Source organism: Tyto alba, unplaced genomic scaffold, assembly GCF_018691265.1.
Source record: "Tyto alba isolate M040663 unplaced genomic scaffold, T.alba_DEE_v4.0 Super-Scaffold_16, whole genome shotgun sequence".
Taxonomy (NCBI): Eukaryota; Metazoa; Chordata; class Aves; order Strigiformes; family Tytonidae; genus Tyto; species Tyto alba.
In genome coordinates this window covers 18,276,339-18,290,610 of record NW_024881278.1, presented here as the reverse complement: position 1 = coordinate 18,290,610, position 14,272 = coordinate 18,276,339, and the positions used below count along the sequence as shown (strand labels likewise).

The 14,272-nt window shown below is 38.3% G+C and overlaps 1 protein-coding gene across 9 annotated transcripts in view; it reads right to left on the bottom strand.

Moving 5' to 3' along the window:
- USH2A (usherin) overlaps nt 1-14,272 on the bottom strand; it is a 428,153-nt gene that overhangs the window by 124,838 nt on the left and 289,043 nt on the right. For all 9 annotated transcript variants that reach the window (XM_042789369.1, XM_042789365.1, XM_042789371.1 and 6 more), the window contains 3 exons: nt 5,588-5,922; nt 2,923-3,045; nt 25-188 (listed from right to left, as the gene is read on the bottom strand). In XM_042789369.1, coding sequence (XP_042645303.1) covers nt 25-188; nt 2,923-3,045; nt 5,588-5,922 — 622 coding nt within the window. The remainder of the gene's footprint in view (nt 1-24; nt 189-2,922; nt 3,046-5,587; nt 5,923-14,272) is intronic.

Sequence of the window (14,272 nt, the reverse complement as noted above, 5' to 3'; positions counted from 1 at the left end):
GGAATAAATACTAAGAACACTTACTTGGTTTTGACCATTCCACTTCTACAGCAGTATGATTAACAGCACGTGCAATGAGGATACTTCCTTTCTCTGGTAATCCCGCTAATGTAGTAGCTATCACTCCTTCACTTGATGTATATCCTACCTCGTTGTGCACTATGAGCTTGTACTCGTATGTTGTGTACCTAAGACATTTTAAAAATAATTAAATGGAACGAAAAATGCAGACGTAGAAAACATCTGCTGTAAACCTTCTGCCTGTGCCAAAGTTTTGTTGCTTCTTCCCCCCTCCCGTCCAAAGAATTCAGCTGCATGGTTTGCACCAATGAAGATTCTAGAAGAGGTGTCTGTTTTTCGGAAATAATTCAGCACGATTAACACGGTAACAAAAATAAAACACATTATTTCACTTCTTCGTAGTTGTAGCTTCTGAGGTGTTGAGAGATTATAGCTCAATTCAATATGTAATTACAGCAGTGGCAACCTGCCAAAATTTGGATCAGAATTTAATCAAATGAGGCTTTTTTCCTCTTTTGGGAAACTCATTGATTTTAACTTGCAGAGTCTCATTTGTAAAAGTGATTCACCACACAGCCAGGACTCTCCCATTACAAAAACATCCAAATAAAGTGCCTAGGGATGCAAACTCATGTAATAAAGTAACTTTCTTCAGAACTGTGTATATTCAGCTTACACAGATTTATTAAATACTTCATGTATATTTAATAAACAAAGTGACTGTCACTCCATAATTTCTTCTCTATATCAAATGGCATATTAATGTATTTTAACTGGGATTTCATAATCTCAAATTTCATTTTATCATAAAAAACCTCACACAAAACTGCACAATCACAGAAACGCAGGATCACCTTGTTCAAATTTTCACTGAAGCTGCAGCACTTTGGGATAAACATATACAAATGTAATAAAGGAACATACAGTAAATGCCAACTATTTAGAGATTTCACTACAAAAATAAAAGTCGCTCACACTATATATTTACTTTTACTTTTTTTTTTTTTTTTTTTACTTTTTTACTGTAGCGTCCCATATTATGCAACCATCCAGCTGGATCTTCAAAAGAGCTAAGATTTAAGAGTGTGACTGAGAAGAAAGTAAACTAATGAGGGCTCACTAGCTCCAACTGTAACTATAAGCATTGTAGAACGGTCACAATATACATAACACACCTTAATTCCCTCTCTGCATTTTCTGTTGCTTGTGAACATGTAGTATTTTCTTGAACAGTGTAGCACGTGCAATAAAAAATGAATGAGATCTAGACTCACAATTTAATGATGAGAATTTGAGATTAATTTTTGGATCCTATTTCCGACAATGAAAATAAAAGAATTTTGGCTTAGCCTACTAGAAATACAGAAGCTGTCTGAAAAAAATCATTGTAAAAATAGACTTCTGTCAGGAATATAATAAATATTCACTAATTGTGAAACATGCTTAAAGCATGACACAAATGACAATAGATGCTGATATATGGACTTTATTTCTGTGAAAAGTAAGGCTTGAGTCTCTCTGAAGCATCTTCTCTCCAACCACAAACTCACCCTGAGTTGTTGACTGCAAAAACATAGCTGCAGGTTGCAGAACCCTCCCCAGAGAAGAGTTCAGGTGTGGAGGGTTAGGCACACTTTTCTGGCCATGGATCATTCAACCCAAAAGGTCATTGTGCCTAATGACTTGTCACTGAGGCCCTGTCAGAATTTATTGCCCACTCTGAACTGCTAACATAACTGCTGCACATGTCAGCACTGCTGAAATGAGATAAACTAAAACCAAAGGAAACTATATGTAGAATTTCCAACATGGTTGAAAGGAGGAAATGGAAACTTGGGCAGGACTGGGTAAAATAAAAGCTTGATGGTCAGTTATTGCAGCAGATGAAAGTAAGTGGTGACTTTCAGAAAGTAGAAAATGACAAGACAGAGGCTGCAGCCCTTGGTTTGGTTGAGTTTATAGAGCAGCCAGGAGCAGAGGTCACATTCTGCTGGTTCTCACTGTGCTCAGGAGGGATGCTCACACAGCTTTTATTGAAGTAAATAGAAGCAACGTACAGATATTTGAGGGGCAATGATTGACATGCAGTCCTCATAAAGCATGCCAGCACACAAGCACAGAGAACACACACATCCTGACACTGTCCATGAATGTCTTCCCGAGACCTTACCTAGAAAAAAACTAATGCAGATTCCATGCTGGATCTTCCATTATGGGCTCTTAATGTGTGTGTTTGCTTGTCTTATGGGTGGTAGCCTTGACTTCGAGATGTGAAACTAAGGTTGATCAAGAGCAAATGACTTGCTCTATACCACACAGTAGGTCTGTTACATACTGTGAAACAGAGCCCACCCTCCATTTCCCCACTGTCAATATTTTGCATTTAACTATAATGAAGCTAACACAAAACTGCCCTTAAATTAGATCTGATGAGAGTGCAATAAATATTCTTCTTACCTCTGGAGGTATTAAAGCAATTGTTAATTTGCACTTTTAAAACCACACAAGAAAAACAATGCTGAAACCAAGTTTCAAATGTTTGCCAGCTAGGACTTCTCAAATATTCATTCTGCCCATGCTATGACTTTGCCAGCCCACAAACCTAGATCGTACATACACATAAGTCTAAATGGTTTGATTGCAAAACCGTATCGATGCTAAAATTTCAAAAGATCTTGATTTTCATTTGTTTTTCAGAGCAAAACAATATATGAGTCAAGAATGACAGACTAATAATAAAACCCTGCATATTAGAATGATTAATACCAAAGATGATGACAAAAAATATTTCATTACATAATTAATATGTTCACTACATAAAGACACAAGAAATACTTTGAACTATTAAACAGACACTATACAAAATGCCAGCATTTGTTTTTATAGTTTTTGTAATCTCACCTGCTAAGACCCTTATCTTCATAAAACCACTGAGTTCCTGAGTAAATATTGTGCCACAGATTTAAATCTTCAGGGGGATTTGATGCAAGTGGTTGCTGGATTTTACGTCTCAGGAGCTCATATCTAACACAAAAGACAAGCAGAACACCAGGATTATCTCAACTAATGTTATTACACACACACACAAAAAAAAAACAGCCCAGTTTTTTTTTTTTTAAAGCCACACATTATTTTGTTTTTACAGCTGTAAACTTTCTGAGATAAACATTCTTTTTAATGTTTCATTATTTGAAACATTCAATTATTTAAAAAAAATACTTTGAAAATGGAAAATTAAGCTCTTACATTTGAAAGAATGAGTTTATTTAATGATTTACAGATTTTAAGCTTTGTGGAAATGCCATGAAGATTAAGTCCAAATAGCCCAGTAACGGTGTCTTATGCAGACTTGACTGATGACATCTGATATGCACAGCCTGCTCCAGCATATGAAATGACAATGTCCCTTTCTTGCAAATGGGCTGAAACATATAGCATTGCTACTATTATTTTACTGGCAGTAGCAACTTAAGTGTGCATTTTGTTTAACGTGTGTTTGCAAATTACAGTGTAAATTGCGAGTAACAAACAGGCACAGAATAAGTTAACTGTTCCATTTGTAGATGTTAGTAAGGCACTTTTGTATTTGGGTAGACATTCATGATGTGTACTTGAAAGACCAAACTACTTCATCCTGGTTTTAATTGGTATCTGGAGCTATATTCCTGTCTCTGTTCCAAACAGCAAGTCAGCTAAAGCCCATCTTTAATCAGGTCAGCCATGAGTCTGCCTGATTTGGAAAACATGCCTTTCACCCATTCTGCATCACTCACTCTTCATCATGTTTTATACAAAAACTTTATGGAATTTAACAAATATTAAATCACTTAATGTCTACACAAACTAAAGAGGATAACATTATATTTTGCATTTCCTAATCATTCTAGGGATTATATAGAAAACTATACTTTAAAGGAAACAAAATTTCATAGATGTATTCAGAATCTTTAGGATTATTATTCCTTATTACATTTCACAGGACATCTTTAATAGGATTTTTGTTTCAGTTTGATAGTGGTGTTTTCTATCTATTCTAAAGTCATTCAGATGACTTTATACCCCAAGAACAACCCTCCCGTGAGTGGTTGGTTCATTGGTGCCAACAGAACCCAAAGACAGATCATTACAGTTTTATTAGGAACAGTCCTGACAAATTCTGTCCAATGTATTTCATAGACAAGTCATGAAAAACATAAAAATCTTTTTGAACACTGAATGGTGATCATGTGTAAATCAGCCCCACTGGCAGCTGCCGCTGCTACTCTGCTTGCTGCAGACTTCTTGCTCCATCATGCTGTACAGAGCAGCTGCTTCAGTGGTTGCTCTTGTTGAGGGCAGCATAGCACACCATGAAGGAAATGAAGTCTGCAGATGTAGGTTGTGCTGAATTACATCAATAATCTTGATAAAATGGTCATGTTGTTAACCCCAGAATAACAAACTTCGAATTTTACTGTAGAGCAGTCATCATTTCATTCAGTTGTAGTGTGCCCAAATTAAGCCTGAAGAAAGGCTCAAGCTACAGTGCTGTAATAACATACGCAACTGAAATGGCATTACATGATAATTTTTGAACCCATCAGTGCACCTAGAAGAGAGCTACTAACCAGAACATATGGAGTACAGGGATATAATTCCATGCATAATGTTCCACAATATGTTAAAGGACCAGAATGAAAGATTTGCTTGACATTTTTTATTGTGTATATATAAAGATACATTTTTCTTTATAAATCTTCATGCACTCAACCCTTTTTTTTTTTTTTTAATGTATATACACACACACTCAGTAATCAACAGATGCAAGTCAAGATCCATATCCCAGGATTACAGAAAAATCTCAGAGGAGATGCCTTTCTCTGGTTCCTGTGGTGAAATCCAGCGTGCTATACCCACAACTTCCTTTCATTTCCCATTTTTGGCTCTGCCCCCAGACTTGTAGAATTTTAACATCCATTTTTCTCACACTCTCTCACATTTGCAATTTATTAATTGGTTAAATTTTGAAGATTATTTCATGTGATTACACTCCCAAATGGTCACTTTCTCTTTATGTGGAATAAGCCACACAGAGTATTGAGAATATGGGATGAGTTAAATATTTATGTTCACAGACATCTCATCTTTTTCTTGTCATTTTGTTGGTGGAATGTGTTGGTGGGAACTGCTGCCTGAACTCAACACCAAAAAGTGGCTGATGCTATAGCCCAAACCAGTAATGACTTTGCAAATATCCTGTGCTTGCTCCTTCTGGCTTTTCAGACAGTGCTGATCTGAAAGACCCGGAGCCTTCCTGAATGTGTTCTGCAAAGGAAATGCCACAGCACAGACATTACACTTAATAACCCTGACTCCTTGTAGGTTCAAAACAATTGAAAGATGACCCTACTTCTAGACATACACACTTTCCATGAGCCCACTAATCAACTCCTGAACCCTAAAGAGGAGCTTCAAAAAGTCAGAAATTAAGATATCACATCATAAAGTTTGCATCGCTCAGAATTTTCTGAGTCAGACTGAGGTAAGAAGAAGAAAACTATTATCTCAGTTGCATTTAAGAGCTTACCTCAGATGAGGACCATTTGGCCTTAGTGGTGGTTGCCAAGTAATGGCAATAAAGGAATCACTGATTGGAGTCACAGACAATGGACTAACACTCTGAGGAACAGTTGAAAGTGTAGTCACACTTGTAGGCAAACTCTCCGTGCAGCCTCCTAGAAAGCCATCGCCTCCAGAACAAGCTATTAGAGTGACTGAGTAGTTTGTATAGGGTATAAGATTAGTCACCAAATGACTTAAAGTTGATGATGTGTTCCCAATAATGACAATTCGTGGATCAGGCATGCGAATCTCATAGTTAAGGATGTCACCATTCTGTAACAGAGGAGGTTTCCATGAGACCTGAAGCAGGAAAAAAAAAAAATTTAAGTAACAGAATTCTTACAATCAGAATGCTGAAATACACTCAACATGCTACAAATGGACATGAGTGGGATCTGAAGATGTGCTTTTCCTTCTTCATCAAGACAGACTTTGTATATGACCTTTAACTGAAATTTTATTTTTAAAGGTACATGAATTAGAAATCTAACTGCCTTTAATTTCAGTGAGGGTTGCAGTAACAGTTGTAGCCATTGAAAAATCTACTATTTAGCTTCACCAGTAAAACATGAATGTTCCACATCACTCAAAATTCTGTGAGATGGATTAGAAAAAGTACACTAATTACCATAACTATCAGTAGCTGTCATTTATTTTCTTAGGGTATATTACCTGGTGTGCTCATCTATTAGAGACAGAGTAAAAAGAAGTTTTATTTTTTGTCTGCACAATTTTCAGAAATATGTAATTACGTTGGCTTCTATGAGAAACAAGATTTGTCCAAACGCTTTATATGATGAAATATGCAGGTTTTCCCTTTTCTTTTTCGGTAATAAATTACACTGGTAAGTATCAGACAAAGAACAGGAACAATTTTCCATTTCTAGAACTATAAACTTATGCTGAGAAAACTTTATTACAAAAAAATTGAAAATAACGTAGAGAATTCATCTTATATATATACATATTGTTACGCCTACTGTGGTTTTACTAAACTGAGGTTAGATTTTTTTTTTTTTTTAAGCTTTTATTTTTTAAAGTATATTATTCTATGGATTCATTCTTACCAGCTCCAGTGAGGAATCACACTCAAATCAAAGAAACATAGAATGGTTTGAATTGGAAGGGACATTAAAAATCATCTGGTTCCAACCCCCCTGCCATGGGCAGGGACACCTTCCTCCAGACCAGGTCACTCAAAGCCCCATCCAGCCTGGCCTGGAACCCTTCCAGGGAGGGGGCAGCCACAGCTTCTCTGGGCGACTTGGGCCAGTGTCTCACCACCCTCAAAGTGAAGAATTTCTTCCTTCTATCTAACCTAAATCTCTTTCAGTTTAAAACCATCACCCCTATCACTATACTCCCTGACAAAGAGTCCCTCCCCAGCTTCCCTGTAGCCCCCTTTAAGCACTGGGAGGCTGCTATAAGGTCTCCCCGGAGCCTTCTCTTCTCCAGGCTGAACAACCCCAACTCTCAGCCTGTCCTCACAAGGGAGGTGCTCCAGCCCTCTGAGCATCTTTGTGGCCTCCTCTGGACCCGCTCGAGCAGGTCCATGTCCTTCTGATGTTGGGGGCCCCACAGCTGGACACAGCACTGGGGAGGGGGGGGTCTCACGAGAGCAGAGCAGAGGGGGACAATTGCCTCCCTCGACCTGATGGCCACGCTTCTTTTGATGCAACCCAGGATGCAAATCATTGTACCATTAAGTGCAAAAATGTTCTCAATTATTTTTTAAGGCTTTTTGCAATGGTATCATGACAGAGGGGACTTTAGACTGACACAACAAGGATATGTAACTGTATTAAGAATCTCAAAGTTTCATAAAGGTAGTGTAAGAGCATCTATCAATCCTTCCTCCCCTGGAAGTCCCAGTGAAGTATACCAGCTTTGTTTTGCTCATCTCTGGGACTGTTTTCCTTGCCATTGACCCACTTATCTATAACAACTGCCATCTCTTTTCCCCCCAGGAATGGGATAATTAGGGATTGAATCCAACAATGCGAAGAATAAAGAAAATTGACACAACACAGAAAATGGAACGCAATGGAGAAAACATAGATGAAGGTATGTGCAGAATAAAATGAACAAAGATAATATTGAAATGTTAAATAATACCAAGATACTTTAGTTTAAGTTCAGTTGAACTTTTTCCTTAACTCTCTTCAGATTCCAGAGTACATATATTTAAAAAGGTATATGCACAATTACACACAGCCATGGAAACAGAGAAACTTGATTTATAAAATGATTTTTAAAGGACCCTTGGGGATTAGGAAATGTTATATCTTAGGTACAGAAGGACCTCTTAGGCCATGAGACTTGTAAGAAACCTGGCAGCAAAGTACTAGAGAAAGCTGAAGGATTTTGATAACAAATTCTGGACTACTATTAAACAGAGAATTAGAAACAGAGCGATCTTGAGTAAAGACAGCACAAACAAGATTATTTGTGCCCATATAGGAAAGGCTTAGCTCTGGTTAGTTATCAAATGCTGTATTCAGATTTCTGTTACTTCTGGCCCCGTATCATGATCAAACAAATAAAGAAAATACTATTGATAAAACAATGCAAAATTTCACAGAAGGTAAGAACTGATTCTGCACCCTTCTCACAGACATTGAGCAAAACTCATTTTGAAGTAGTTCATGTGATCTAGTCATAAGCCGAGGAAGTATAGAAGAATAGATGATTAGCACAGACAACAGAAAATGTTTTCAAGTGAATGTGTTGGTTTTGGCTGGAGTAGAGTTAATTTTCTTCACAGTAGCCAGCATGGGGCTAAGTTTTAGATTTGTGCTGGAAGCAGTGTTGATAATACAGAGATATTTTCCTCATTGTCGAGCAGTGCTGACACAGCGTCAAGGCCTTGTCTGCTCCTCACAGCGCCCGGCCAGCGAGCAGGCTGGGGGGCACAAGAAGCTGGGAGGGGACACAGCCGGGACAGCTGACCCCAAGTGACCAAGGGAAGGGACAGTCATGCTCAGCGATAGGAAGTGGGGGGGAAGAAGGAGGCAGGGGGACGTTCGGAGTGATGGTGTTTGTCTTCCCAAGTCACCATTACGCGTGATGGAGCCCGGCTGTCCTGGGGATGGCTGAGCCCCTGCCTGACCGTGGGGAGTGGGGAATGAATTCCTTGGTTTGCTTTGCTTGTGCACGTGGATTTTGCTTTACCTAATAAACTGTCTTTATCTCAACCCAGGAGTTTTCTCATTTTTACCCTTCCGATTCTCTCCTCCATCCCATTGTGAAGGGAGTGAGTGAGCGGCTGGGTGCTGCCTAATTGCTGGCTGGGGCTAAACCACAACAAGGTAGAAAACATTCAGTCTAGTAGACTTCATGTGAAATTTCAAATCCCACTGCTTTTTGTCACTACCATACTGCACACACTGTATGCATTGTGTATGTCACAGAAAGAAGGGAATGTATATGATTCACTTTTATTTTCAGGAACATACCTTTTAAGTTGTTGGAAGAAGCACAGAAGACTAAGATCTGACACAACACAGCAAAACACCCATTTCTGCGACCATTATTATGTTATTCTTTTTTGATGTGTAGCACCTATCCTGAAATTCTGCCTCAGTGAAGTGCGACTAAAGATAACATATTCAAGGTCTTTTTTAGGAATATTAATAACGTAAATCTGTCAGCAGGAAAAAAAAAAAAAAACCCTCTACTTGTTGCTTAATGCAAGGTGGCTTCTAATAAAAGAACTATATGTCAGATGCTTTGGAAAATTGGAAAATTCCTAGTAATGCCCTCTCAGTAGAGAAAATTGTTTAAAAATGTTCACCTTGTACCAAATATTGTTTTATTTCCTGGAAGAGAGGAGGAATTATATTTTAATTACATTACATTTTAGATGCCTAACTTTTATGCCTAAACCCACAAAATTACTCTAATAGATCTTGCACAAGATTCACTATATAATGCAAACCCTTCACATAAAGGAACAGATTAATAATGGGCAGGAGAACAGATGCTGTTCCAGAACCTCAGCTCCTGAGTTTTATACAGCGTGTGAACTAGCTGGTAAAACTTAGAAAAACTTCCATGTGTTACTTCACAGTATTTGCTGTGCACTAGCAGATAAACCACCTCATATACACAGAATGTAACTTATTTTTGTCTGGGCATGGATATCTCATACAAAGATATGTAGATCAGTTATCAGTTAGGTTAGCATTTTTTTAAACTAGATAAAGGGATGACTCAGGATACTCACAGTCACTGCTGTGTCACTTGACTTGCTTTGAATTACATATGTCACCTGGGAACGGCAGGACATGCAGTCTCTAACAAACCTGTGTTGTCAAGAGACAAGGGACTGCCTGACCCAGACAGTGTAAATGAAGATGATGGAGCCAGCCTGGTTAACACACATGTGGCACTACTCGATCTCTTCTCCACTCTGATGTGCCAAGGTTTGAGGTAAGAGCTTGGCAATGTATGAAAGCAGGAAAGCTCACTAGACAGGCTGTGTTGGAAGCAGTAACAGTTTGTTCATTGATTTGAAGCTCAGCACTGAAACCATGAAAGAGGATGCCCATGAGGAAGGGAGAATAAGGTAACTATTGGGAGAGATTAACTGATTCAATGTAATGACTCTGGAAGCTGTCATTTAAAGATCAAAGCACCTTATTTTCTCCACCACAAAATTTAAAGAGACAGAAATTAGCCATTTTCCCCCCATTAAACAGTTATAACCTTGGATTTTTTTTTTTTTTTTTTTGACAGCAGTTAAAACTCTGCAATTTAACTCTGAGTTATGTGAAGAGAGACATTGGCACATGGGTAACTATTTTACTAGTTCAGGCCTGGCTTCAACAGTTTGTTTTTAAATCAGTGTATTTGGCTTCATTTTATTCTCATTTCTCCTAGCTGCTGCTTGTAACATCTACAAACAGAATGTAATAAATACACTACTGAGAGCTTTTCAGTGTTGGTCTCAAAGCACGTTGTAAGTCTCAAATTGCAAGTATTATTATTCCAGTTTTACAGATGAAAAGACTAAATCCCAGACTAAGTCATGTATCAGAAAGAAGTAAAACTGAAAACAAAGACCTGTTACCCTAATTCTTCATTCCAGCCACTGGACAATAGTCCTCTGCCAACCCCCCAGCCCCTCCAGAAGTATCTGGGAGATGAATTTCCTCATGAGTTCTTATCTGTTTTAACAGAAATTATAGTGGGATTCAATCAAGAGCCAGTATCACACCAGAAAAGCAAATTCTGACAGAGGCCTCTGATAATTATTCTCATACACTTGGCACATGAATGACATCCAACTTCAGCAAGCGCTGCCACAGAAGAACAGCACAATCAAGTCTGCAATAACAGATTGCTACTACAAAAACTTATAGAAGCACTTAGCTTTTGTAGTGGGAAAAGAGAAAGACTGTTTATTTATGATCCGAAACACCTACTACAGTAAGTGTTTAAGCTATATCAAAGGCAGAGGAATAATGCTGATGAAACCCTGAGTAGTTCACCCCACTGTATGGTCTGTACCAAATAAGCAATCTGTGCAGGAAATCACCATCCTAAAATGTGGAAAACCTCTAGTGTGCAAGTTAAGGTTGTTCCTATGTGTGTTGGAGTATCCTAAGTTGCTCAAGCAGAACTTATGTGGCAAATAAACCAAGGTCTCACTGACCTTAGCAGCATTACTAGGCAATCTTCACACAAGGATTGATTGCTCCTAAACAATTTCCCCAATGCACTGGTCATACCTCCAAAAAACTGGAAGTGTGGTGAATGAAGTCCAAATTCTGTTTTTTTCCTCCCCAGCACAAAGCTCCTGTGTGGGCTTACTGCATCTCCCTTTGGTGCACAAGGCCTAGGCATCAGGGTTGCTCGTATGCTCAAAATTATGTTCTTAACAATTACAGTCTGAAGCATTTTGAGAATGAAATAGCATCAAGGGGTTTTAATCTGAATGGGAGGAAGGCTCTTCACAGCCTCACTCTCTATCACACAGGGATCTGCAGAGGTAAAACACTGAAGGATCACCTCTCAGTCACCTATTTCAGAGACCATGGAGTTATTACCATTGGATCCAATGTTCTGTAATTATCAGCAACTTCACAGGACAGCAAACATTAACGTGTAGGACAAAAAACAACTCCAGAACATGTGCCTATAACTGTAATTCCACAGGAAGTGAAAAATGGATATAGAAAACACCTTTCTTTTCATGGATGATAGTCAAACTATAACTATGGGGTATATTGCTTTAAATGTGTCAGTGGTATCCATTCCACACAGCTGAAATCTTTCTCTGGCATAATTTAGCCCCAGTCTATTTACAGAACAACAGGCATTTAGCAGTCCCCTGTCCAGCTTCTGGCCTAATGAAGACGACAATTATAAAAATAGAACTGTGTTTATTTGTGCTTGCTCACTTGCATATGCAATTTAGTAGTCAAATTTGAGAAATAGCTACTAGAATACTTTAGCACTCTGTAGCAATAAATGATAATTTTCTGCAAAGAAAGAGTGCAGGCTGCAACTCCTGAAGATCCTGTGGACAGGAAACTGATGACATTGTTCAATCTGTAGGGTGGAATACCAGCTTTCACTGCTGCAGCTTCTTCTATACAAATTAAAGAATGGCAGGTGAACTGTAAATTAAGTGGTCGTCATCTCTGAGGGTAACAACAAACATGAATGACAATGGAATTAAGCCTACAATCCTTCCTCAGTCAGAGGAGTCATGAAAAATATTTTGAAAAAGAAGTAATCCATAGAAAATCATTGACACTATATTAAATCAATATGCAAAAAAAGAAATTAGAAAGAAGAATGACAGTTTGGTGCTACAGAATCACCACGTCCCTTCATTTCTAGCAGGCAACATATATAACATACATTAAGAGAGAAGTCAACGAAATCATCATAATTTTTTATTTTTCTCATTTTGTATCTAATCAAATTGCAGGAATTTTCTGTAACTGATGTTATCATGAAGGAATAACATGACACAAGAACTATATGTCAATGAGATACTTATTTCATCCAGCAACGATGAAACCATTCTCTTACAACCTATCTGAGCACCAAAAAGAAAAAAAAAAGGTTCCTTTCCTCTTGAGAGAAACATCAGGATTACAGACAGCTCATTCCAACTTCTATCTCAAGAAAAAAGTTACACAAAGAATGACAGGAAATGGCTGCAGCTTCTTATCAGTGGTCTGGTTAGTGGCACTGGTCAGCAATGGAGAACAGTACAGACAAATATGTGCCAGCAAGTCTTCAGTTAAGCCGATAATCAAGACCACAGCTGTCTTCCCCAGGCCAAAGCCCTCAAGAGAGAACCACAGCAGCAAAAGGGAAGTGCTCACATTGAAAGTTAAATGGCCAAAGTTGGAGAATTTGCATATTACAGTTAATTTAGTTCGGTGTACCCAGACACATAATGCTCTTCCTACACAAAGAACTCCTTTAAATAATTATTCACTGTGTAAATCAGCCTCTTTTTCAAGCCACTCAACCTAGCTACATTCCCGAATGTCATATCAGTGTGAAGTGTGAGATGGAAGCAGCACAGCAATTGCAACCCTCACAAGAAAGGGAAACAATTTCTTTTATACTTCTGTACATTAGGGTATAGCAAATCTTGTGTAACAGGAATAATGTTCATGGCATTGGCATATACTAAATAAACGGCTTTTGCAGTTCCTGAATACCTCCACTTCACTTTGGCATTTAATCAGCCACAAAAGCAGTTTATTGCGCAGTATACTCCGCTGCCATGAACATTATCAATTCAGCAAATATTAAAAAATATCATGCAGGTGTCACAGAAATGGGTACTTTAAAAATTATCGACAGCTTTACACTTTCTGTTGCACAAAAGGAAGCAAGCTAAATATTATGGAGAGATATCAGTTCACTGTGATTAAAATTAAATGCTAAAGGAGCACGTACACATCAGAAGTGTTTATGCCAAGAGTGATCTGCTGTGCTGATATTTTCCTCCTTGCAGAGTGAAAGCTTTGGTCTATGAAAATAAGCTGTATACTCAAGTGAGTACTATCCCGGAGCACTTTGAATTCTCCACGTCCTCAAATCATTTATATTGATTCTATGACTAAATAAAGGAATGGAAATATGTTTCTCTTTTTTTGTAAATTCTCTCTGTTTTCTGTAGAAGTAAATATTTGCGCTCACGGTTTAGGGATTGGTTGCGCTGACAGTTGAAAGCCTCTATTGATTTGCAACCATGATTTGGTAAAGGAGCCTCTTGCTAATTTTTCCCACAGTGTCCTTCCAATACTTCCTGCACTAACATGGGAGGAGAGCTCTCTCTAGGGCAAGAGGTAATTATAATCTCCCATCCAGAGATGGCTTGTTTTCCATTCTCTGCTTAAGAGTTACCATTGTAGACACTGAATGAGAGCATTGTACAGCACAAGCAGATTCCACAAATTTGATTTGAAGACTACCTAGGTGATTTATGCACTTCAGGTCTGGCAGGTTTGATCTGGTCAGGAGGGAAAGTATGACTTTTGGGGACTCTCAACAGAGTTTAAAGGCAACAGTGTAAAGCAATCCCAAACCAGATCCATCCTATTTCCACACAGGAATAGTTTTGAAGCACTAAGTGGCAATCCTTGCACAATACTTCACAGTTGCTCTGCCTGTGCAA